Source organism: Acanthochromis polyacanthus, chromosome 7, assembly GCF_021347895.1.
Source record: "Acanthochromis polyacanthus isolate Apoly-LR-REF ecotype Palm Island chromosome 7, KAUST_Apoly_ChrSc, whole genome shotgun sequence".
Lineage (NCBI taxonomy): Eukaryota > Metazoa > Chordata > Actinopteri > Pomacentridae > Acanthochromis > Acanthochromis polyacanthus.
The window spans coordinates 12,863,754-12,889,783 of record NC_067119.1 but is presented as its reverse complement, the minus strand read 5'-3'; the positions used below and the strand labels follow the sequence as shown (position 1 = coordinate 12,889,783).

At 40.3% G+C, this 26,030-nt stretch overlaps 2 protein-coding genes across 4 annotated transcripts in view; both read left to right on the top strand.

Moving 5' to 3' along the window:
• cltcl1 (clathrin, heavy chain-like 1) overlaps positions 1-2,056 on the top strand; it is a 32,791-nt gene extending 30,735 nt beyond the window's left edge. For all 3 annotated transcript variants that reach the window (XM_051950499.1, XM_022207796.2, XM_022207799.2), the window contains one exon: positions 365-2,056. In XM_051950499.1, the coding sequence (XP_051806459.1) occupies positions 365-489 (125 nt within the window). In that variant the 3' untranslated portion in view covers positions 490-2,056. The remainder of the gene's footprint in view (positions 1-364) is intronic.
• A 293-nt stretch (positions 2,057-2,349) lies between these two features.
• On the top strand, positions 2,350-24,596 carry si:dkey-178e17.1 (tricarboxylate transport protein B, mitochondrial). The gene is made up of 9 exons (XM_022207794.2): positions 2,350-3,008; positions 14,034-14,141; positions 16,137-16,236; positions 20,468-20,606; positions 21,113-21,197; positions 21,356-21,460; positions 21,802-21,917; positions 22,051-22,124; positions 22,562-24,596. Exons 1-9 carry the CDS (start codon positions 2,897-2,899, stop codon positions 22,674-22,676), a joined length of 954 nt encoding a protein of 317 aa, XP_022063486.1. The 5' UTR covers positions 2,350-2,896; the 3' UTR covers positions 22,677-24,596.
• The last annotated feature ends 1,434 nt before the right edge of the window (positions 24,597-26,030 follow it).

Below are 26,030 nucleotides of genomic sequence, written 5' to 3'. Positions count from 1 at the left end.
CTGCTGGTACATAAGCATTTCACTATATGGCCATGGTGCAGCCCTTTACTGATTTCACAAGGAAATATTGTTGGATTTCCAGCACTGAAAGGCGTCCTTGTCCTTCTGATAACGTGGCCACTCTCCACAACGTGGTCGGCTGGTCACAGGCAAAACAAAGTCAGACTGTTTTGACAAATGTGCATTGATTTTATTGGCCGAGGAGTCCACAAAAACATCATTTCTGTTAACAAAGGGTCCAACAAATGGTCTCTGTGAAGTGTGATGAACTAAACAGTGCAGCCCTGTTTGGTTACTGGTAGAAGAGCTGAAAAGTGTATCTATTAGTGTGTAACCTTGTGTGTGTTTGTGTTTGTGTGATCAGGCCAGCAGCTGATGTTGCCAGCCTCTCCGGCTCCAGTGGCTCCCCAGCCGGCATACCCGGGCTACGGCTACCCTCCTCCCGCCGCTGGTTACCCCGCTCAGCCCGCTTATGGCTTCAACATGTAGAGCCCCACCTCCTCCTCTCCTCTCCTCTCTCCCCCGGTTGTCTCACTCCTACACTCACCCTGAACCACACTGAAACATGCTGCTCTCGGTCTCAGCTGGTCGACTCACGGCCACAGAGACTCCTGAACTTTCACTGGGCCTTCATTACCCGAAGAGACTCCACCCGAGTTCGCTGAAACTGCAATAGAAACCCTCCACCTCTAGTTTCTCCACACCCGGTGTAGAAGGGTGGCATCACGGCTGTCGGACGCTCCCCTCCTCCTTCCTCCCTTCTGTCTTCTCCACTTGGACATTATACCTGCATCACTGATCTACAAAGCATGAAGTTGCCTCTCAGCTCCTAGAGGAAATAACAAACTGAAGATAACATTAGTTACACTGAACCACTCTGTCCTGTTGCTGTTCCATGTAGACTTTAACCATAGAGCAGCTTCTTATATTTTTCCATTTTATTTTCAGCACTGATGAAGAAGAGACTTTACTGAGGAGTTGAGGGGCATGTGTGTGTCTCCCACCACTCCCTCCTTAAAAAGCACTGTTACGGCCTTACGTACATTGAGGAGGCGGCAAAAAAAAGAAAAAAAAACGGGCTCGTTTGTTCAATTTCACGACTGTCTCATGCTCTGATTAGAAAAAGACAGTTACTGTGCAATAGTTTTGTTTGTTCTTTCACAACAGGTACAAAGTGTTTACTGTATACGGACTAAGAACACTTGTTACTGAGGTTACAGGTTGTGTATCTGAGTGAGTGAGTGTGTGTGTGTGTGTGTGTATGTGTGTAGCCTCTAAAGCCTTTGTCGGATACGTCACCAAACCAAGAGACACTCAATGAAATCCTCCCCACCCCGTTCCCTCGCAGCCGCAAACCTTTTGCTGGGTCAGAGCGGGTGATCTAATCAGTCGACTTTTCGGACTCTTGATATCAGTTTCAGTTGCAGGTTGTGACAAAAGCAGACGAAATATAGAAAGAAAGCAGGTGAAATAGTAAAAAAAACAAAAAAAAAAACAACAATTGCTATATGCTGTAGACTGTGCATGTGCTGCCAAAATATAATGCTGCAACCAGGAGCACAATTTTCATGTTACACTCAAGTATATCAAGTATTACTAATGTTGTGTCCAAGTGATGTACGATGAAAACTTTCTCACCCAACTAACAGTAAAAACGGTGATGAAGCTCCAACAGATTTGAGGAGATGAAAAACACAGGGGAACATTAGCTCACATCCTGGTGCCAGCTGGTTTAAAAAAAATCATTATTGTACTGAAAACAGTGTATAATTTAAATATATTGAAATACCTAACTAATCAAAGAAGTCAAATATTATTGAATACCGTATGTATTGTCTATAGTGTGTTGTTGTAGTCTCTTAAAAAATGAAAGGCATAATGATTTTTGTAAGAAAAAGGACAAAATGCAAAAACAGCCGGTTAATAAATCGCAAAGTCTGGAGGCCAGGATGCGTAAAAGTGACGGAAGCAAAGAATCTGAGCTGCGCACAAAGCACTCCCTTTATCTGCACAAGTCCTGCAAACAGAAAGAGGAATAAAGTTTACACAAGGTGAATCTTTGTGCCTTTTATTCCACACACTTAGGAGTTTTATGGGAGGTGTTTGGGTGGTTTATTCCAGCCATTTTCTGCCGGACTCTGACTGACATTTTGGTAACCAAGCTGCCAGCACCTGATTGATGGCTTCTGTCTCAGTGAGAGCCGCGCTTTGTTTGGAGAGGGTGTGGTTAGGCTCTGTGGATCTATTAATCGCTGCTGCTGTGGAGATGCGTGTTTTTTTTTTTTTTTTTTGCAACAAATGATTTTACAACAAGGCAATAAGATGTTGTCCTTGTTGAGCTGCATTCATATGATAACTGACAGAGACATTAGAGGCTGCGCCCCGCCCTTTTTTCTGTTTGGAAAAAAAAAGTAGCCGGTTTCTCTCCCTCCGCGCTCAAGTACGCACCCAGAGCAACACCCTCTGACTCCTGCCATCCACCAGGACCTGCGGTGTGTTTAAGTTTACTCGCTTGACGTGGCGATTGTAAAGTTCCACGCAGAGGCAGGATACAGAGACGAGCCTGTATCCGTCTTTTCTCGCTTCCGGTTTCGCTCTGCGCTCTTACGCACGACCGTCGTGATACCGTGTTACCATGGCTACAAATAACATATATTGGATGTAGACGGTCCCAACTTCCTTGACAGCCACAGTATCCGCCCACTGTCAACACGGAGGATCCGCTGGAGGCTTCGGACGCGGCAGAAACTACCTGCATCCAGAGCGCACCGGACAGCCGCCATCCATGTGTTGCGCTCTTCACTTTACTTGGAAAAAACTGCCAACTGCGTACTTGACGATAAATCGCATTAGATTAGGAGCTTTTCTGGGTGTTATTGTGTAATTTACGGTCATTATGCAGGATAAAGGCACATTTATCAGCCCTTTTTACAGACCGAGGTGTCTGGCGGCGGCGGCTCCGGCTGGAAAAGCGAAATTAACTCACCCGGGGAAGGCGATTCTGGCAGGTAAGATCAACACATCATATCACACGAAAAAGTCAATGTAAAGCAAAATTCCAGTGGTTATTGGAGGTATAGTGAAGTTGCAGCTGAAGAAAGCAGATGCACAGTTGTCAGATACTGAGCTTGGTTCTGTTGCGCAACGGAACAAAGTGAGTGTAACACTAATAAATACTGGAAAGATTTAAAACAAACAAAAACAAATGATTGCAACAGTGTGGAGTTGAAGAAAACTTCAAGTTGCACAGTGAGGTAAAACAAAGTCACGGTAGTTGTTCAGGATAGACACGCCTGTTTTTGTGGCCATATTATAGGATTATCAGAGCTATTTATCAGGATTGTGTTGTGGTTTGCAGAAGCAGAAATGATTTTAAACTAAAAAAAAGTACTAGATAGACAACTGGAAATTAGGATTTCTGCACAATACAGTGTTTCTTTTGTCTTAAGTTGTTCCAAATCACTGTCTTAAATGCCACGCTTTTCTTCTCTAGCCGAGGGCTTGAGGTTAGTGGAGTTGCAGTATCTGTTTCTAGAAAATGAGCTGGTAAAACAAGGTATTTCGACAGAGGTGCCATTGTTGAACCAATGATCCTTGAAACTGTTGCAACTCAGAAATGATCCTGAAGGCTTGGCGCCCTCAGAAGATATCTCTTTCCTTCTTCTGTCCCTCTGTCTTGTCATGGCCAGGTCTCGGCTGCTTCATTGATTTGATTTTATCCAAATAATCTGAAGATCACCTCTAATCCACTTTACATAATGCTGTTAGAGCAGAGTGATGCATGCAGAGGTGGATGGGACGCTGTCCTCTGAGACAATCCTCTGGTGCCATTCAGTGTCTCAGGTTTTAGAGCTGGTCATCAAAGAATGCAACCCAAGAAACGCTTTTAATTTTGATGACATGATCTTTTTGTCCCCAAGTTATCATGGAATTGCAGAATATATTTTTTTCTTGAGCACCTTGAAAAGAGTTTCTAGTGCAAAACTGTACAGAATCCATCTGCAACTGCTGTGCTGTGACTGCTTTTCTATCATTTTATGTTGCAAACTGTGCAGTTTGATCTATTTCTGATGAAGCGGCAGTGCCAGAGTTTATCTATTCTGTCTATGGGCACGTATTTCGTCAAGTCTTCATTCCGCCGTTGTAGCTAACAATTGCTGTTTTTCCATCTTATTTTGGAATCACTGGTTAACCGTGTAATCAAATAAGATTAAAAAATGTAGCATCTACAGCCCAAAGATTTGCTTAGTCATAAAAGTATTGAGTACACATAGCTATAAAAGTGCCAAATCTTTGCCTGAAAGATGTAACCAGCTATGATTTGATATTTCTACATGAAGCAGTTAATTACGTCAACTTATCTATCAGTCAGCACTACTTCAGTCGTGCCTGTTTTATCCATCTCTGTGTTTGACCGGTTCAGAAACTCCCTCCTCTTCTGCTGTTCCCCCTTGACCTCCATGTGTGTTGATGATCAGGCTGCAGCAGCTCCGGCTGATGAAGAGCCTCTCTGAGGTGCTCTTCTGTTAAGGCTACATGCTGATATTTGGCAGCACTCACCCTGATTTCAGCCTTGTGCTCTGGCAACCGTTGTATGCTGAATATTTTATAATTCTCAATGAATTCCTTTTGATTGAAAATTTTGAACGGCAACAGTTTTTTGGGGCTGCAAGAAACAATTATTCTGCTGACGATTTTCTTTAAATGATCAATAGATTTAACAGATAGGTTATATGTGACAAAGAATGGCATCAAATATTCAGAATTTGAAGAGCTGAAACCACAAAATGTTGACATTATTGCTATTGAAGAGGACTGGAAAGATAAACGGGTTATCAATCTGGCATTTCAGCTTTAAACCAGTTGGGTACTCGCTAAGTGAAGTCATTTCATTACTGACTGCGTGTACAAATAGTGAAGCTGGTATCAGCCTTCATGCTGTCAGATCAGATTTATATTCAAATTTATGTCTTCAGACTGCAGTTGCATGTTGTTGTACCAGCAGCATATGCTATTCTAACTACAACACTGTAACGCCCAGCAGGATTCAGGACAACAATCATAACTTAACCAGAGATCAACTCTTTTCACATGTTACTCATTATGCTACTTAGACTCAAACTAAACGTGATACTCATCTCCCAGGTAGTTGAATTTTAAAAGGTCTACAGATGAATTGATTCCCGTCTAAGTTTTTTCCACCTGTTTTGGAGGATTTTGATGCAAAATCCCAAGTAGCTTTTATATACATAATGTCTGATAGGTTCTTGTCCTGTTAAATCCGATATAAAAATCACATTCTGGTGTACTTTGGAGCTTCCTGTCCACTTCAGCATGAGGTGTTCACTTTTCTGACTTGTAGAACAGGGCATGATTTAATATTTAGAAACGAGTTTAAATGGGGAAGCAGCGATTTTGTGGTAAGTGGGATCAGAGGAGGAGAAATGAAATCTCTCTTGAATAACACTGTTCTATCAGCTGCTCTGAAATTGCCATTGCTAGACTTCTCCCTTCCCCCCTCAGTCCCGTGCAGCCTGATTGACTGGATGTGGCCCAGTGTTGCTCCCTGCTATCCTCACTGTGCCGTTTAGCTCATGTCAGGCCTGTCTGTCTAGTTTTGCAACAGCAGCACGATTTCCGTCTCAAGACTGTGAACCCTCCGACTCCTCCAAGCCTCACTGTCAAGAACCCACTGATTTATCGCTGCCTTTCAAAATGTTTTGGAAATGAAAGTGTGCCGGAGCAACACGGGGATGAGTCAGCGATAGATAAACCATCTCTGAGTCTGACCCGAGATCTCGTGCATCAGAAAGGCAGTTTGTAAATCCAGCTTATGCCTCTTCTGGGGTTCTGACATGTTAATGCTACTTTAGATGTATCTGTTATGGTTTGCAGCGTGTAGACAGAGTGAACCACTTGTACTTGCCCGAAGGCTCTAAGTAGACAAAGCAAGAAGTAGAAGGTCAAAGCTTAATGGAATATAGAGCCCACATAGACGGAGGCTGGGAGGAGGAGTGCTCACTTTTCTGTGAGCTCTTTCTGCTCCTATTGGTTAGTTCAAGTCTTGTCTCAACAGCGACTGGTGATGGCTGAAGTTGAGACACGGAAGAAGGGAGAGTTTTTTTCTGCCTGAGGGAGAGAGAGAGTAAATGGGACTCTGGTCTTGATTTGCTGGCTTTCATTGTTGCTTTCACTTATAACCCTTCTGCTGTGGAGATTCAGAGCGGCAGAGGGATGGACAGAATGTGAGAAAGTTAGGTGTTTTTTTTTTTTTTTTTTTAAATTTGGGTTGTTCTCAGTGACAGACGAGTTTTAATGTCACAGTTCCTGTTCTTTTTTTATTCCTCCACCGCTCTCTCTGCAGCCTCAGGGCAGCCAGTTGAGCTTTCTTTGACTGGCTGTCTCCTCTCAGGCTCAGAGGGCTCGTCAAAACGGTGGCGTATTCCCAGTTTCTCTCACGTCACAGGCGACCGTCCACTCCCATCTACGGCTGCCGCTGCTGCTCGCAGACCGCGAGTAACAGGAGGCAGGTTAATAAATCACAGTGCACTCCTGTGTTCAACCCCCTAAACACCTCCACTGTAACAGCTTGTCAGCTTGATGCTGGTGTAATGCACACATGGGCACATGAGTAAACAGCAGGTTAGAATGAGTGCAATGCTTTAAAATGCAGCATGACGGTCAGCTTAATATTACATTTGTTTCCTTTGTGTTTCTTAATATCGTGGATATTACAGCAGCACACTGGTGGTTTTAATCTAATTAATTATAGATTACATATGCTAAATGGTCTAATTCATCTAGATCACCTTTATATCTGCCATTTTTTTATTCATCTTATTGTGTTGAAATGAACTTGAAGACACTTGAAAATTGTCTGAGAAAAATCACTAAGAGTGGCCATTCAAAAAAAATCAAATCAAAACTTTATTTATAGAGCACTTTTTCATACATTAAAATGCAGCACAAAGTGCTATACATGTTAAAAACAGTCCCCTCCCCCCGCCCTATCTCCAGCCCCAACACATACATACACACACACACACACACACACACACACACACACACACACACACACACACACAGATGAAGTTTAGTTTGGTCATTTAGTTGCTATTCATTTTTGTGAAAGTTATATAATTGCAGCACGGTAATACGTTTTCAAGTAATTATCTCACTGAGCTCCAAATTACTCCGATGTCTTAGGCTTGACAAATGGTCACCTAAAAACAATCTTTAAAAAGCCTTCAAATCCTATTTCCCAGCCGGCTATAGTTGTGTAGCCCTGAGGGAAATATCTGTCTCTTTAGTTGCTAAATGTTCCACTTTGTGCAGTTATAGTTGCTAACTTTTGTTTGCCATTAGTCCTAGAAAGGGAGTGTGAATGGAGTTTTTTTTTTTTTTTTTTTTTTTTAGAGATTTTTCAGCTGCCTGCATGTGGAAACAGCACTACAGAAAGAAAACAAACTGAGCTGAAAGATGGTAAAAGACAAGTAGAGAATCGGATAATGAATCTTGGTGGGCTACAAGTGACACATTTGAAATAAATATATTAGCTTCTGTCCTTAATCTTTGTTTTGGAGGCTGGAAATTTCATCAGCATGACTGCAGATTTGTGAATTATAGCAGTTAATGAGTGAATCTTTGTTTTCTGAGCTTAATTTCACTCACCAAGCAAGTGCAAGAACATTTAATAAGAAAGCAGATTCAGTGACAACTTTGCTAAGATTATCTTTTTTGACGTTGTATTAAAAAAACTTTGCCTAACAGCTGACTGGTCATCAGGTAAGACGGGTAATCAGTCGGCAAATTAAACAATGAATAAATATTGATTAATTAAAACATAGAAATCCATTAGTTTACATTCGTCAGCTGTAAAGAGCCTCGTAGCCCTGTCGCCACACTGTCACAACAAGCCATGCGTAGTTGTCCTGTTCCTGTAACTTAGTTTACAATCTGTACGCCACAGGGTTCTGAGCAGTTGAAGCAGTTCTTATGTAAAATTAATCAACATCCCTCCGTAATTAAGCATCAGCGGAGAATTAGGGAGTGTTGTTCGGGACAGAGGAAGCCTAAAAGGCCAGACGTCAGATGAATAATTCTTTTCATCTTTTGCGCAAGGCAAACAGAAAATGTTGCAGCTCTATTAATAGAACACCTCATGTTTGAAGTGCATCCGTCCTCTGGCTACGTTCGGAAAGCAGATATGGACGTAATATGTTTCCTCTGACTCTCCTCTGTTCTCATTCCTCCGGAGAATTTGAACCGCAAGATATTTGTTGGGTTTCTCTTCATCTCTCTCTCTCAATATCTCTCTATAATATTGTGAGGTCTTGACCTTAAGTGACCTGAGATGACTTGTGGTAAGATTTGGTGCTAAATAAATAAAATTAAGGTGGATAAAAATAAAGAACATCTGAATTAGTGATGTATTTTGCAGCCTCGTGCACATATACACACAGACAGATTTTTCACAGTTTTTGGGTAAGTTTTGTTTGAATCATCACAAATAGACTCTTAGCTTTAGATTTTAGTGCTTTAAAAAGATCCACATCAGATTGGCTATACTGCTGGTCAAAGAAAAAAAAAATATGTGGAAGAAAATGGAGCTTCACATATGTTTAGAATCTACCACATTTGGAGACGATGCTCAGACTGTCACTTCTTCCCAGCCAAAAAACAGAAGTTTCTTAGCAGAGCAGATGTGCTGGATGCTCATTAGAGTCACTGAAGCAGACAGGACGGGTTTTCAGAAGCTGTTCCTCCCTGTCAGCTGGCTGCTCACCTGCCTTCCTCTTTGTACTGCAAAACAAGTGGCTGTGAGTTTGTGTTTGTGCGCATCTTTCATTCATCGATATGTGTGTGTGTTAATGCGGACATCCACAATGACTTCTAAAGTAGGAGGAGTTGAAGTGATGAGTTGATTATGTGAGAAGTCCTAAAGATGAACTCCCACTTAATGCTTTAATGAATTTTTCAAAATGCCTTTCAAACGCTGCCTTCTTCCGGCTGTTAATTAGTGTTGATTTGCAGCTTTTCTTTGTCTTTTTTGAATGTGAATTGAGTATCTGTGAGTTCTGGACTGTTGAAGATGGCACCTTGGGGCTTTATGAAGCTGTGGTGGGCATTTGCTTCATTTGGTAACACACAATTGAATTGTCCAAAGTTAGATCTTTAATCAATTGATTCATTTCAAATAAGCTGTTTGTGTTGCTGCAACTTAGTTTTCAGGAAAGTCAACTTAAAGATTTCAGTTTTTTCAGCTTTGCTTTACCCAAACATAAAATGTAAAACATGTTTTTTCATTAGACTTAATGTTGTTTTCTATATTCTGTGATCATACTCGAAGAGAGTAAGAGTAGTAAAGCTAATTTTTGCAGTTTTGCCATAATTAGAATCACACTTTATAGGGATGAAGTGTAATTTTAAGTCGAAAGAATCCACAAAAGTAAACTTCCATCACCAAAGGAGAAAGATTTGAAACAGTACTTTACTTTAACTACAGCTCAAATACAATTTTTACAACAATAGTTGTTCTATTGTTCACCAACACTGAAATATCTCAACAACTGTTAGATGGATAACATTCAACGGCATAGTTTTATTAGTTTTTGTTAGTGAACAGTCTTGACAATAATTGGATGATTTCCAAAAAAATGAGTGCAAATACAATTCAAAATAAAAATCTCTGTGTAGAGGACAAATCCTGATGACTTTGCTGATTCCTTGTCTTTTCATCTAGCAGGTCCTGTTTAAACATGGATATGCTTTAGGGTCTCGCTCCAGTTTGGATGAATTTATAATGAATTTAAATGAACCAAACCTTATTGCAATACGTCTCACCAATGCTGTTGTGGCTGAATATGAGCAAATCCCTGCAGCCAAGGTCCAAATTTTTAGCAGAAGTCTTCTGGTTCTAGAGTGAGATGCTCTGCAGTCACATATGACTATAATTTTCAGGTATTTTCAGCATGAGAGCAATGTTACCTGGAGCCCAGGTGTGAAGTCTGTAGGGGGCTGATTAAGTTATAAATTTAGCTTGTCTGTCCAAAGAGTGACAGCGTTTTCTTTCAACGGTACATCAACTTAAGCACTCTGATTTATTACCCTGCTGTTGAGCTTCTGGAAATTTCAGGCTTTTTAAAAATCCGTAGGAGGATTTGTATTAGGGGCTTCAGCTTTTTTTTTTTTTTCTCACCGCTTATAGGTTCCCAGCATCACTCCAGTATCATTTCAATTTTTTCTCATGTAATAGCAAGTGTCAGAGATCTATGTGGATGCATTGATTTTATGACACAGAGTGGAGGGGAAATGCTGGGGGATGAGGAGAGAGGAAGGAAGGTGCTGCAAGGGGAAAAATACGAACAGGAGAGGAGAGCGGGTCTGTGAAGATAAAGATTAATGGCCATTTTACCCATGTAACCCCCGTTTGGCAGCTACACAGGAGTCATTTAGGGTGTCACCTGTGAACGTGTGGGTAAACGTGCGAGTGTGTGTGTTGGATGTCGGCTGCAAAATGGACTGGAAGACAAACAAGCTGCTTCTCCTCCACGAGGTGCTTCGCTGTCTGATGAGGATTGATCATGTGTTTGTGTCTGTTGCTGAGTCGCTGCCTCTGACTGACTGCTGGTTGTTTTGGTTTTTTTTACATTCACCGCTGTCTGGGCAGAGAGCAGATGAATAAGGTTCATTGTTTCTTCTTTCTCAAGACACACTGACCCACTGATCCCGGATCAGGCTGGCTGGAATGGAGGATTGGAAAGCTCATGTGATTTCTGTGACATCTCGGCTCGATCACATTTGCTTACTACACCAGCGGGATTAGAAGAATTACAGCTCACTGGTCTGGTCATTAAACTGTGTGCGTGTCATTGTTTGTTAGTCTGAGTTTCAGATCTGAGGGGATTTTGATCTGGCTTGGTTTTAGCATTAAGATTAGGATTGTGAAGTTATGTTAGTGTGACGCTGCACAGAAATAGCCATTTAAATGTGTGTTTTTATGAATTATCTCATAAATCCAATAATAATGTGCTAGTATTAACTGCAAAACTCCAGCAGCATATTGAATAGTGATCACATTCAATAAAATAAACAGTTGTGTACCATTAAATATAACATAATAAAATGTACATACTTAAGTATTTAGAATCTTATGCTCTTAAGCGGTGACACATTTAGTAAAATGTCATCATTTATGTACATATAAAAGTATCAGTGTTTGACTTTTATTACAATATAGCTGTAGTACATTAGGAAGTTGTGCAGATTTAAGTAAAAGCCACTTTACCTTATTGATTTGCTTTATTTAATCACATCCCCAGATAAGGAGAACCAGATGAGTCAGAGGCTATTTGGGGCTTTGAGATAAATGAGATGTGGATTTAGCAACAGATATTTCTAATGTTATGTGCAGCATCATGCACAAGGTTTAAGCACTGTACATGCTTATGTACTTACCTGTCACAGAATACCATCATGGAGGCTGATTTGTCCCAGATTCATTCTGCAGCAATGACTCCACACTGCAAACATACAGTCAGAGTCATTGTTAAGTCAGGTTGGGATTACAAAAAGAAACAGAACACAGTGAAAGAGCCTCAATCCAAAAGTGACTGGACGATCTACCTTTCAATTACCTTGAAAACACAAAACAGTGTAATCAGGAAAACAGTTCTTTAAGGGCTCTTACACCTGATAGTTACTGTTTCCTCATCCTTGTTTTCTCAACTTTTATTGGCTAAAACTCTTGCGTAGTGCTGTATTTTTAGTGTGTTTGGAAACGTTTATCATTTATTTTTAGTCGGCTGGGCGTTAAATATGTTATTATCTTTGACAGAGGTGACACTTCTAGGTACCAAAGTGATAACAGTGGTGTTCACAGAAGCCGACCGGCAGAGCTAAATGACACATTTTAAGTGGTCATGTGTTTAACTGGGGCTCTATGTGAAAACAAGACAGAACATACAGTGAAAAGTCAAAAACACATAAACACATCAGAAATACCACATAGTTACTGTATCTCAGTGCAACTTTTGTTTCATTATTCATTTTTAAAGAAGGTTTTAGGATTCAATAATCAACAAAATTGATGGTGAAAGTATAGAATGTAAATACTTCCAGCTAAACACACAGTGACAAATTTACATTTTATGAATTAAATAATTACTCAGAAAATCATGAAAATATTAATTTATTCAGTGAATCTTTGCAAATATATATTAAACCACAAAAGCCTAAAAAGTCTAGAAAAATTGCAAAATTACACTGTTTATTAGAGTCAGAAACTGTTTAAATATTAAAAAAAAGTTAGAATTTTCAACTTTTTTGACAGTCCTTGAACTAATCGTGTATGAGATCTGGGTTATGTTGGAAAAATGAACCAAATCTTACCTTAAAATCATTGTAGTTAATAAGAAATAGTTTGTTCTATATGTCTTGTTTGAAAGACGACCAAAAATAAGCCCTTTGCACCAGGTTCTGTAAAAAACAACCTTACACTTCCTTGCAGAACAGAGAATAGATGCATGAATTAACAGTTATGGGACACAACCTTAGGTACTTTTTGGCTGAACTATGGGCTGTGCTTCGGAGGAGATGGGAGACAAAAATGAAAACAAGTGAGAGAGACTAAGAGGAAAATAAAACTCATTTGATCAATAAAATGAATGCAGCCTGGCTCAAAAACTGCATACAGTGCAGCAAGTTGTCAGCAAGTTGTTGGGAAATGCATTCACCATGGTGAAATATCTTTACAAAGCTGATGTTCAGAGTAGTGTGAAAAATGCATAGATTGAAGAGGTTGGTAAATGTGCTCATCATATTTTTTCAAGTGATAGTAACACGTACACATGTTGATTTTTTTTTGCAAAAAAATAAGCAATCCTAAGCAATAACAAAATGCCTCTGTACAGCACAGAGGCCTTTTGAGTTTGCTGTACCTCTTGTCCTGACTGTGCTGTTTCCATAGAGGTGCGGGACTTTATATTGCAGTGAAAAATGAGCCCACAGTGGGAACAAATAAAGATTTAAAAAAAAAACAGCCAGAAACTGCTTCGAGTTCAGATGGGTTAACTGGTGGAGGAAATCACAACACTTTCCTGCTGAAACCACTTCTGTTTGATCCAGAAGATTTGACTTTTCATGCAGAAGGAAAGCCTTTTTCTTTTGGACTTCCCATTCATTGTTTTGTTGTAGTCTCATGGTAAATCGCTTTGGGTTTCCTGACTTCCCACATGTGCACATCTGGTTCTATAATAACAAGAGCTATTTCATTTTAAATTGTGAATTTCCTTTATCTGTTCGTGTCTGTATGTTTCTGTGCAAACACATGATGCTTGTGTGTCTCCGTTGCACAGTGTGTTTCTGTGTCATTGAGTTAATGGAGGGTCTTGGCCTGAGTAATGGAGCCCCTCCCTGCAGGCCGACTGGATAATTTAATTAATGCCGGCCTCCTCTCCATCCCTCTTCCCTCCCTCATGACTCATCTATGTTGTGCTTTGGCTTCGCTTTTGGACACTTATCCTCATCCACTCATCTGATTGTGACAGGATTCAAGCTGAACCCTTACATGTGGATTAACTGGTTATATTTCTTTCTGGACACACATACTAAAGGCCCATATTCAGGGCGTAGCTACGTTTCCTCACACAACCTTCCTTCTGTTCCTTCAGTGCAGTTTAGCCGCGGCAGGAACAGTTGATTCATCTTTGCCTAGCTCGTTACTCTTCCTCCCTCGGCAGCAGTGCTTTTAATGTTTATGGAGAGAAAGCCATTTGCGGAGTCACTGTAATGATCCATGACGTAATGGTACCGCCTTGTAATTCATAGGGGGACTGAATAAGGATTGCTAAAGCTGCAACCACACAAGCATGGTACGCTAAGTTTAGGCAGTATGTCAACAAAGCTGCCTGACCTGCGAGCAAACGGTTTATTTTACATCGTCAGTGCTCACTTTTTCAATCAGATCCAGTTTTATTTATGAGTCTGCATTCTTCATATTAATTCACATCAGCTCTGATGTTCTGTATTTCCAGGCGGGATTGCAGGAGGCATAGAGATCTGCATCACCTTTCCCACAGAGTATGTGAAGACCCAGTTACAGCTGGATGAGAAGGCCAATCCACCCAAATACAGAGGCATAGGTGAGTATTAACTGTGTGAATACATCTCAGTTTTAGACAGTTTGGCCAGTAATTGAAGCCAAATGTGGAATTTAATTTGAAAAGAGCAGGAAACGTCAAGCATTGACATGAAGCAGTATCCTTCTTATTCTTTTGGTGTTTCTCTGCAAAAATTGGAACCAATTAAAATAGTCTGAAACGTGGATATGATGCAAGGAAAAAATGAAAATGAAGGATTAGACAGTTAAGGTATTTTGATATTCTTTAATCTATCATAAAAGGTGGCGTTTTTCTGCAGGAAAACACCATTAAAAAAGAGAGCCCTCCGTCTCGATGCAGACGGCTTCTCAGGTGGTGTTTCCTCACCTGGTCCATGTGTACCCAGCTCTATGTTAACTATTTTAATGACAGTCACTTCACTGTATGTTTGCAGGGTGGGCTGGGGGTGGATGTGGGTGGTGGGGAGGTATGAGTGTTCCTTTGTGTTTTCTTTGTACTGTGTGGGGTCGGGAGGAGGGGGGTGGAATGGGTAGAAGGTGAGGCATCGTTTTTTTAATCTGTAAAGCACTTTGTATTGCAATTTCTTGTATAAAAAGTGCTATATGAATAAAGTTTGATTTGATTTAAAAAAAATAACAAAAGCACTCAGAAAAGTACAAAGTAAGATGGCAAACATCCCGCTAGGGGTATAATGGGTCGATTACTGTGGCATTGTGCTGTGTAATAAAACTGCACCTTTCAGAGTGTCCTTTTATTGTGGGCAGTCTAAGGCACACCTGTGCACTAATCATGGTGTCTAATCAGCATCTCGATATGGCACACCTGTGAGGTGGGATGGATTATCTCAGCAAAGGAGAAGTGCTCACTATCACAGATTTAGACAGATTTGTGAACAATATTTAAGAGAAATGGTGATATTGTGTATGTGGAAAACATTTTAGATCTTTGAGTTCATCCCATAAAAAATGGGAGCAGAAACAAAAGTGTTGCATTTGTATTTTTGTTGAGTGTATCTACACAGTGTCCCCAAAAAATGTATACACCTTTTAGCAGCTGATGACTAACTCTCACACCACTAGACTTCTTTTTATGGAGATACCTAAAAGACAAAGTCTATGCAATGAGACCTGCAACAGTCACTGAACTGAGAGCAACCATTGAACGTGAATGCACGCAAATACCAAGGGAATTGTTTCATGATGTGTGCTATTCCATCACTTCGTGTTGTCGGCAGTGTCTGGACCAGAACAGACATCAGTTTGAGAACAGGCAGTGACAAAACAATAGAATGATGCTTATAAATTCTTTTACATGTAGAAAATTAAACAAATTATAATAAACACCTAGTTTACAATTATTTAAAGTGTGTATACATTTTTTGGGACACCCTATCTATCTATCTATCTATCTATCTATATATCTATATATATATATATATATATATATTCCGTCTCTCTCAGGGGCTCATTATCTAATTACCCATCATCCCCAGGTACATTAGTGATTCTGGCAGGCTGTCATTGTGCTTGTTTATTTGACTTAAAACAGACCGTTGCACACGTGCACGCTCGCCGCCCGCGTACACAAACACGCCCAGGATCTGTTAATGTCAGCTGGAGCTCTGAGGATTGGAGTCTTTGCTAATGAGCACTCAAGACAGCTGTTGCTTTTCTTGCTCACTGGTGCATTTGGCTTGATAGCAGAACATAGATTGCTGGACTGATGTCTCAGAGAAGCAAGTTCAAAGCAAAACAGACAGTTTTTTGGGAATGGCACCCTGCAGTTCAAGTTAGATGTGCTCTTTATTATTCTCTAAAACAATTATGCCCTCAAATCACAAAAAACCACAGATATACTGAAGTAATTGCAGTTGTTCATTGAAAGTGAAAGTTTGTGTACTGCGCAGCCAAACATGCAAAAATATTGGACTGCATATAATAATAATAATAAATATCATCTAGCTGTCTGTCAGTTTGGACTTTCTTTAATATGCTCTGTATGCTGTTGTTTCTCCAGGTGACTGTGTGAAGCAGACAGTGCAGGGTCATGGTGTTAAAGGATTGTACAGAGGTCTGAGCTCGCTGCTGTATGGATCCATCCCCAAATCTGCAGTCAGGTATGTGAAACAACTGAAGAGAAGTGTATGTCCAAGGTCAATATATTTACTCCAGTACAGGTTAAATCTGTGACATAAAATCATAAAATTCAATTTAGTTCAATTCAATTCAGTTTTATTCATATTGCACTAATTCACAATACATATAATCTCAAGGTGATTCACATAGTAAAGTGAAGAATCTAAAGTTTCTTTTGGATTTAATTTGATCAAGCACTTGGCAACAACCTGAGAAGGAAAAAAATTAATTCTGGGAAAAGTAGGCTTGGGTAAGGTGGGCATCTGCCTCGACCAATTAGAGTGAGGGTAAGGAAAAGTGATAGGAGATAGAAAATACACAAAAAGAGAACGATAAAAATTCTTGGTAAGTTTAAAGTGGAGCTTATCCCTTTTTATTTTAACATGCATCATCTTGATGCACCTGGACACATCACCAGGTTTTTTTTTTTTTACATTGGTCAACCAGGTGTTTCAGGCCGGACAGTGTTGATTAAGCCCTGGTAGTGTCTACAGATACGGACCCGTACCCGTAGTGTTCGGGTCAGGTTTAGGGTCCGTACCTGTAGTACCGATGCTACGGGTCCGTACCGCTAGCGTCTACCGGGAGTCACGTGACCAGATCTCGTGTATCTGATTGGCAAATGGCAAGTGCCGTATCCGTAGTCAACAGGCTACGGGTACGGGTCCGTACCTCTAGCAACAACCAACCTCAAATGTACATCAAGAGAAATTGGCTAAATTACACATGTGCTTTCCACATTGTTCTTAAAGTGACACCACGTAGTCACTCACTTTTTTAAAGCAAATTTCAAAGTAGGTTTACTGTATTTCTGTTTTTACAAATTTATTTTTGGAGACATGAAGTCTTATAGCTGTCTGTTTCTTTTAAATAAATACTCCTAAACCTTTGAAACGGTCTAAAATACTTAGTAGGCTGTACATACTGTATGCACGTACATACATGCATGCATTGTGCATTTTATAACTTTACAGTCTAATAAAGTAACTCTAAAAGACAGAGAGCATATGTATGTAGTGAAGGAATGTGTTATAAAATGAACGCTCTGTTAAAGCCACTGTGATCTTCTACCTGGAACCACTAACTCACACACTCCAATTATTCTAGTCCATTAACCACAAGGCTCGGCATAAATGCCACAGTAGCCTTCAGTATAATTATGCTATTCTTTCACAGCAGTGACATTTATCTCCAGAAAAAGTGTGCATGCATTGTAGTTCACACACACACACACTCTCTCTCTCTCACAGACACACGTATAGCATAAACCACAGCCAGCCGCTTTTATTCTTAGTTTTTGTTTTTTCTTTTCATTCTTTCATTCGTTCCTTTCTGCGTGTGTGTGTTTTGCTGGAGGGGAGAGCGTGTCTGTACGATGGAGAGACAGGCCCAGCCAGGCGGAGCAAAGATGCCACTCAAACTCAGACAGGGTCTCAATAGGGGTACAGAGAGGGGGACTTGTTTTGGTGCTCTGGAAATGGGTGCTGTGTGTGTGTGTGTGTGTGTGTGTGTGTGTGTGTGTGTGTGTGTGTGTGTGTGTGTGTGTGTGTGTGTGTGTGTGTGTGTGTGTGTGTGTGTGTGTGTGTGTGTGTGTGTGTGTGTGTGTGTGTGTGTGTGTGTGTGTGTGTGTGTGTGTGTGTGTGTGTGTGTGTGTGTGTGTGTGTGTCTGCTATTCCGGTGGGGACTTTGACCTGACTATTTGCTATAAAGGTGAGGACTTGTCTTATGGTGGGGACCTAAAATGAGGTCCCCACGGGTGGCAACACCGTTTTCTTGGCCATATTGTTGTTAATAAAAAATGTAAAAGTGCAAAAACGTTTGTTTAGGGTTAGGCATTGATTTGGTGATGGTTAAGGTTAGGGTTAGGGTAAGGGTTAGGAGTTAGATATGAATGGGAGTCAATGGTAAGTCCCCACCGGTATAGAAAAACAAACGTGTGTGCGTGTGCGTGTGTGTGTGTGTGTGTGTGTGTGTACGCACATATGAGTATATCAGTCAGCCTTCGGCATTAAAAAACAAATGCATCTAAGCAGCGTCATTGCATATGAAATGTGTATAAGCGGCTGTTTGCAGGATACGTGCATGTAGGCCAGTGGTAACCAACTCATTAATTCAATTTAAAAAAAACAACAAACTTTTTTTTGTCCTCTGGGCACAATGTAAGAAATTTCTCTCATTTTATTTTAGTGCTTTCTGCCAGTATAAAGGTATGGAATTATCAAATAGAAAAGCAAGCATTATTTTAAAGAAATATACAAATGATTTAGCAAAGCAGAAAGGTTTTTCTCCTTTCTTGACATAGGGTTAAGGTTAAGGTTACATTCATCTTGTGGTCCTCCTTAAACTCAATTTAGAGTTTAGAATGTCAAAATGTAGCTGAAAATTAACAGATGAATAATGAAATGAAACACGACTGAGAGATTGACGTAGAGAGAATGAGAGACAGTTTTGATTTATGGAGGATATCTTAGTGCTTTTCATTGACCACTGCTTGGTCTGAGTGGTTTTTCGATCCGCTCTTTTCTCACTTCCTCCATCTCCTCTCCCCTCCCCCCTTCTTTCTATCGCTGCTTTGCCTCCTCAACCCTCTTTCTCCTCCATCCCATTAGCTGATTGCCTCTGAAGCCATCAGGCACCGTGCAGTAGAGCTCGACGTTGTCATTGAGGTCTGAGAGGGAACATGCAAGAAAACCTTTGAGCTTTTCCTCCACTTAACCTTTTTATCCATATCAGCATACTTCTTTCTTTATTTCTTCATCGTTTCCTCTCCTTTCGCCTGATTTCACCTTCGCTTGTCAACTGAAGAGCTGACCTTGTAGAAAGATCCACTAATGAAGATTGGGCAGCACTTTGCTGTCTAGAATGACTCATCTCTCACTGTGGATGTCGGCCAAAAGATGTGTCACATTCTAACTGTAAAGTTTAGTCCACTTGTTAAATGAGCAGGGGAGAGTAAATTGGTGAAGGAGGATGTTTGACAGTTGCACATTCCTCTTTTAATGAATAGCATTTGTCTCACAAAGTTAGTTATGAAGCACACCGTCATCTTTATGCAAGCTACGTAGAAAGCTACGCACTTTATTTTTTACCTTCTCTACGCTAACAAGCTGTTTGTAGTCGGTGCATAAACAGAGAGGAATTTATTTTTATGTGTTGTTGGTTCCTGCTTGACAGTAGGAGTCAGTTAATTGAGGGGAGCCTGTCTTTCCAAACAACCTGAATGTGTGCGAGGAGCAGATGTGGAGGGCTAATGAGGAGAGGAAAATCCTGCAATAGGAAGGCAGATGGAGAGTAAAACTAAAATGGTATGAGCCGAGTGTAAGAGGTGGATTTTGTTGCAGAGGTAAACGATTGAAACACACTGAGAAAAGACGGAGGAAAACAACGCATTCATCAAGACCCAGTGTCCGTCCTCCCCCTCCCCTTTGCTAAATGTACCAGCCAGTGTCCTGCCGTCACCACAATTCAATTCCATCTATAAATAACCTTTCTTGTAAAGGACTCGCTGGCACAACATTTTCTGATTGCAGCGATACACAAACCACACCTCCCTCTCTGTCCTTCTCTCTGGACCGGCTTCCATGGCAGCTGTTGCTGGTCACTCGTCGGTTACTGAGACACCACAGTTTATTGGTGCATCTTTAATGAAACGCAGGCAGGACAATAAAGTAAAAAGCCTTCTGCACTTTCAGCAGTTTTTCTTTCCATTAACAATATGAGTAGGGAGGAAGTTTTCTCACCTTTCTGTGGTTCTAAGGTTTATTTGCTCTCGGTGAGACGTGGAGAGGAAGCTAGTTTTATGTCCACTCAAATTTCCTCCTTGGCTGCCTGATTTCTGCAGACGACAGGCGCCATAATTATGTAGACTTTTTTTTAATACGCTATACAAGGAGCCTCATTATCTTTCCCTGCAGTATAACCATCTATTGGTTTTTACTTTGCTCACTTCAGCCTTTTTATTAAACACACACATTAAGTTAAGGTGAATATAGTTTTTGGATTATGCATGAAACAAATTGCAGAGTGTTTTATTCCGCACTATTTAAAAGAAAACTTCCAATTTGCAAGACTTGGAAAGAAAAGTTTTTGCAGTCTCCTGTGTAAGTGATGTCTAGTTTCCCAACAGTCGTTATGTTTTTAGCTTGATTGTGCACCATTTCTGGACACTCTAACTTCCCCATTATTCCTTGTCGAATCTGTTCTCCTTGCCAGATTTGGGGTGTTTGAGTTCCTCAGTAACCACGCGAAGGATGAGTCTGGTCGCCTGGACAGCACCAGAGGTCTGCTGTGTGGGCTCGGAGCCGGCGTCATGGAGGCTGTTCTGGTGGTCTGTCCCATGGAGACTGTCAAGGTATGTTACACACTGAACTGTGGTTAGAGTTCTGTATTGAGTAGATTGATTTTTACCGTCATGATGCACACTTGGCTCCCAATCACTACAAACTGACACAAAACATCTGTCTTATGTATTCTACTTTGTGAATTTCTTTCTATAATAAGCTAATTTCCTCTGGGAAGATTAGCACAATTGCTCTTCTCAGTGATGCTTGATTCAAAACTAAGCTTTGTGCTGTTTTTCTAACATTTGTTATTTTCTGTAACAATATTAAGAGTATTCATAAGCACCTCAACTATGAATATTGTATGTTTCAGTATAAAACCAATCATACATAGTCAATTTGTATGATAGTGTGTCCTTGCACATTTACTGAACTCTATTTTAGCTCAAAGTGTCTTTAACAGAGAGCCAGACTAAACATTTCTCCTGTTTTCACCATCTGTGTCTGGATGATGATCACCATGTTGTTGTTTTTTATATACATGTATTTTATTATTTATTTTTTTTTATCTCTCAAGGTTAAATTCATCCATGACCAGACATCAGCCAACCCCAAATACAAGGGCTTCTTCCACGGAGTCAGAGAGATCGTCAGGTCCCAAGGTGAAGACTGAAGTCAGTGCATGTAGCTCAGCTGACATCTACTGGTCAGACGGTGTAATGCAGCTGGAAATGTGGTTCTTTTCCATCCGTGATGTTGTTGACTTTGACTAATTGAGAAAAATCAAAGGAATTTGTCTTCTTGCTTCCTGCCCGAACAGGACTAAGAGGGACGTATCAGGGTCTGACTGCAACGGTCCTCAAACAAGGATCCAATCAGGCCATTCGCTTCTTTGTGATGACCTCTCTCAAGAACTGGTACAAAGGTCAGTCTGAGTGAAATTTACTGTTTGCATTTTTTCAACAACACCATAAAGGATATTTAGTCAAAATATACCTACTTTGCAATGATTTTTGGTTCTTGTGCACTAGTTTGAATATTAAAAAAAGCCTTCCTCGCATTGTGTGGAATGAGGACACAGTATAATTTGAAGCTTGGTACAGTATTTGTGCTGTGTATTGTATGGAATTAGGACACAACTATTGTCTGAGATCCAAAACTTTTGGCAAAATGCCTGCAGGGTTTCATCAACTCTGAACACTGGTTCAGGACGAGGCCGGATTCATACTCCACTGTCTCTGACTCGCATGTTTTATCTTTCACTAGGCGATAACCCCAACAAAGCTATTAATCCTCTGTTGACTGGACTCTTTGGAGCCATCGCAGGAGCAGCCAGTGTGTTTGGAAACACTCCACTAGATGTCATCAAGACAAGGATGCAGGTACAGGATATGGTGGCTGCAGTAAAGCGCAGGGTTTGATGTTCTTTGTCACCGTTTTAATTCAAAGTTGTCAGATTGTTTTGACCTCCTGACATTGATTAGGTATAACGTTGCTGTTCTTTACTTTTGAAAGGGTCTGGAAGCACATAAATATAAAAGCACGCTAGACTGTGCCATGAAGATCCTGAGATATGAGGGCTTGGCAGCGTGAGTATGCCTTTTTTTTTTTAGTTTAGCTTCAGTTTGTAGTGTTGGCTTCACAGCAGGTATGTGCCCTTTATACACAACAAACCTGGACAACACAACAAACTCAGCATACAATTTCTACTTTTACCACAACACATAAAAAAACTTATTAGCCTTAGTTTATCTATTTTAATTACCAAACGTGTTAGTAATACACTGAAGCTGTATTTATGCACCATACCTCCTCCAAACTAGTAAATAATTGTTTATTTCGAAACAGATTTTATGAAATTGCTCCAGAACTACTGAAAGAATCATGAACGTTGGCAAATCTTAATTTTATTACTAGATATTACTGCACTGTCAGCTGCATCCTGGTAAGTGTCAACTACTAGTAAAGGAAGCGTTCCCTGATGTTTCATATTTTCCCATATCTCTCTGTCTCCGTCCATGTGTAGTTTCTATAAAGGGACAGTTCCCCGGCTGGGCCGAGTGTGTCTCGATGTAGCCATAGTCTTCATCATCTACGAGGAGGTGGTGAAGGTCCTGAATAAAGTCTGGAAGACAGAATGAGCTGCTGGACGTACAGAGAAGCTGGCAGCTTCCAGCACAGATCTGAGTTCAGGAGACCTCCTCTGTATCATCAGCAGAGAGAGCTGAACTTAGATCAGTGTCATATGCTGACCAAGAGCTCAAAGACAGATGCTTAAGAGGAGAAAGAAAGCCTGAATAGTGGCTCCACATCTGGACAGCTGCAGTGTAGCAGAGCTCAGACACTCAGCGTCAAGACTCCACCGAGGATCGAGGGTTTTTCACAGAGTGGGGTTATAAAGTAAACCAAATAAGGGTGAAAAAAGATGCTTTATCTTCGAGAATACTTCAATAGTTTTTAATATTACAGAAAACTGAATACTCTGCAGCTTTTTTCAAGTTATCTGGTTCACTTTCTTTGTCAACCTGCTTCGTTCAATACCCTCCTTCAGTGAGGAACATTAGTTCTAGTCATTCACAGCTGTTTTGCTGACGTTTACTGGGATGTACAGGTGTCATTTTGGGTTTTTCTTGTGTCCGTGTTGCTCTCTGTCTCTTCTTGTGCCTGACATGGTTTAAAGTCCAGAGGAGCCAGACTGCAGCTGGTTGCAGTTTACAGCCACATAAACTGCAGCAACTTCCATAGCTAGGCCTTTAACAGAATTAATTTAAATATTTTATAATGTGCTAATTATTTTTATAAAATGCAGATTCTAGTTTAGTTTACCAGCATTATAGAGTATTGTGAAGTATAATGTACTTTACTCCTGTGCCAAAAGCCTATTTTAGTCAGAGTACAACCATGCAAAAGTAGCCTGATGATCTTAATACGAGAGGAAAAAATATGATTGACACTGTGATATGATTCATATTGTGATATTTTAATGTATTTATTGAAAGTGGATTGTTAAATAGATAGATGAGAGACCATTTACTGTTAATCTGTGCCACTTGTGTCAAGTTTATTTCTTTCCATCATCGGTTGTAGAAGTGTTTTTAAGATCATAAGTATTTAATTGCTGTATTTCACTGTGAGTCTAAATGACTGAATGACACCGATTCATTTAGACAAAATGTCCTCAGACCTCTATTTCCCTCTCAGCAGAAACACATCTGTTTATCAGGTCACATCCTAACACCAGACTCCTGCCAATCAATGGTAATATGTACTATTTGGACTCTTCAATTTGTGATTCTCTCTTCACCAGTAGTTCCCAAGCTGGTGTTTAGGACCCCTCTGATGATAAATCTGTGGGAATGCAGGGCGGTCAACTGGAAATAAATTGGAAAATATCCTTCAGGGTTACATTTGCATTCATTTTTACAATAAATTCACACAATCCTTAGACATGTTAGTGATGAGGAGTCACTGTTTGGTTTACAGTAAAACAAAGGTTGAGAGTCAGAGTCTGTTCAGATTTCTAATTTCAGTTCCATGTTTCATTCAGGGTTTTACTTCTCACTCATGTGCCTTTTGCTGTTGTGTTCGCTGGTAAATATTTCTGGAAAAGTATCTTAAGTACTCTTTAATCATCTTGCAAGCAAGTTGAAATCTCTGTGGTCCAGTCATGTTAGTTTTTATAATTACAAATATAAACTTCTTGTCCTCGTTGTCACACTAAAACTGTCATAATCTCGAAGCATTACTGTCGTGATTGTATCAAAAGGATGATGGGTTTCATTTTTCTGTTTACAAACTATTAATCTTGTTTTGCACTCTTCTGTCTGACCAAACAAAATACTGGTTTTCTTTATTGCCAAATACACAAGAGAAAACTATATTGTGAAAGTAAATCAGTGTATTCCGAGGCTGTGTATGTTCGGGTGTGTGTCTCTGTGGTTCATTGTGAAGAAGCTTGTGCAATAATCACCATCCCCTCTCTTTTGTCTGTGCTGAATGTGAAGTCCTTTGTTGTAGGGGTATTTCAAAACTCATTAAAAGAAGCATCTGAAACCTTGAAAGCATGCAGATTGTTGTCTTTACCCTCCCTCGCTCGCTCATCTGTTGTTCTGCCCTTTTTCGTTACAGCAGGTTGGGACGAGCCATGGGGGGCAGGTAGGGGCTGAAACAAACAGGGAACTCATTGTTCCAATTTTTGGCTAATGTTCATGTCGGCTGAATTAACTATCCATCTCTATTTCTTCCTCCCTCTCCCTCTCTTGGTCTCATTTTCACTCTCTTCCTCTCTGAAACACACTTTAAATCCCCGGTGCTCTTGTGTTTGTTGTGTGAAGGAATGCATGACTCTGCAGAAGACAGGAGTAAGACAGCACATAGTGGACATTTTGGCCTGAAAGAGGAAGTAAGAAAAATGTCATGACATATGGCTGTGTAGAGAACACTCTAAAGGTCAAGCACAAAATGCACTTAAAGTACTAAAAGCAAAAGTACTCATTGTGGAGAAATTTTAGAATATTATGCAATCCTTTGCCATGGTAAAAGTGAATGCAAACTTATAGAACAGACCTGCAGTAAATCCTTCATGGAGGTTAAACTGTTCAGTTTTTGTTGAAGCTTTTTAGAGATGTATTGATTCAAATGAATAATCACTTTGGAGGATGCAGCTTGTGGTGCTTCTGAAATTGGTTTTATTGTGCAGAAAAGTGTTACTGAGTGTAGCTTCACTAATACAAATGTGCTAAATAACAGAAAAACCACAGGTTTTGCACACAGTGCCAATTAACACCGTGCGTATCTGATGTTCACACTTGACATTAAAGCCATACATTGCAACTTTCACAAAGGTAGAATTTCTTACATGACTGTTGTGTCAGAAGAATTAATTTTCAGCTATATGCACCTAATTAATGGCAAGATTGCAAAAACTTTGCTTTGTGCAATGTTTCATTTATTATAGGTCAAAATTCATAAATTGGATTACTCTCAAAGTTATATCTAAACTCTTAAAATAAACGTAGTTGAACAAAAAGTAATATTTTCCACTAAAATATTCTTAAATAGAAGTGGAAAGGAGCATAAACTCATTAAGTACCCAAAAATTGTGCATAAATACGATATTTCAGTAAGAATTTTAGAAATAACTGCATGGATTCACAAACGGTACTGACAGACAGATACAGTACACGGTACAGAGTTCATTTTAAACACTAGGGAGAGCTGTTGCTCAAACACATGTGTTACTATCGCCCCACCACCACCACCACCACCACCACCACCACCACACACACACACACACACACACACACACACACACACACACACACACACACACACACACACACACACACACACACACACACGCCAGTGATGAGAGACGCCTCCTCTCTCTTCATATCTGTACAATAGGGCTCTATATGAGGAGCGTCAAAGCACCCACCAACTTCCCTTCATCCTCACATCATCACTCCCTCTCCTCCTCCTCCTCTGTGGCTGGA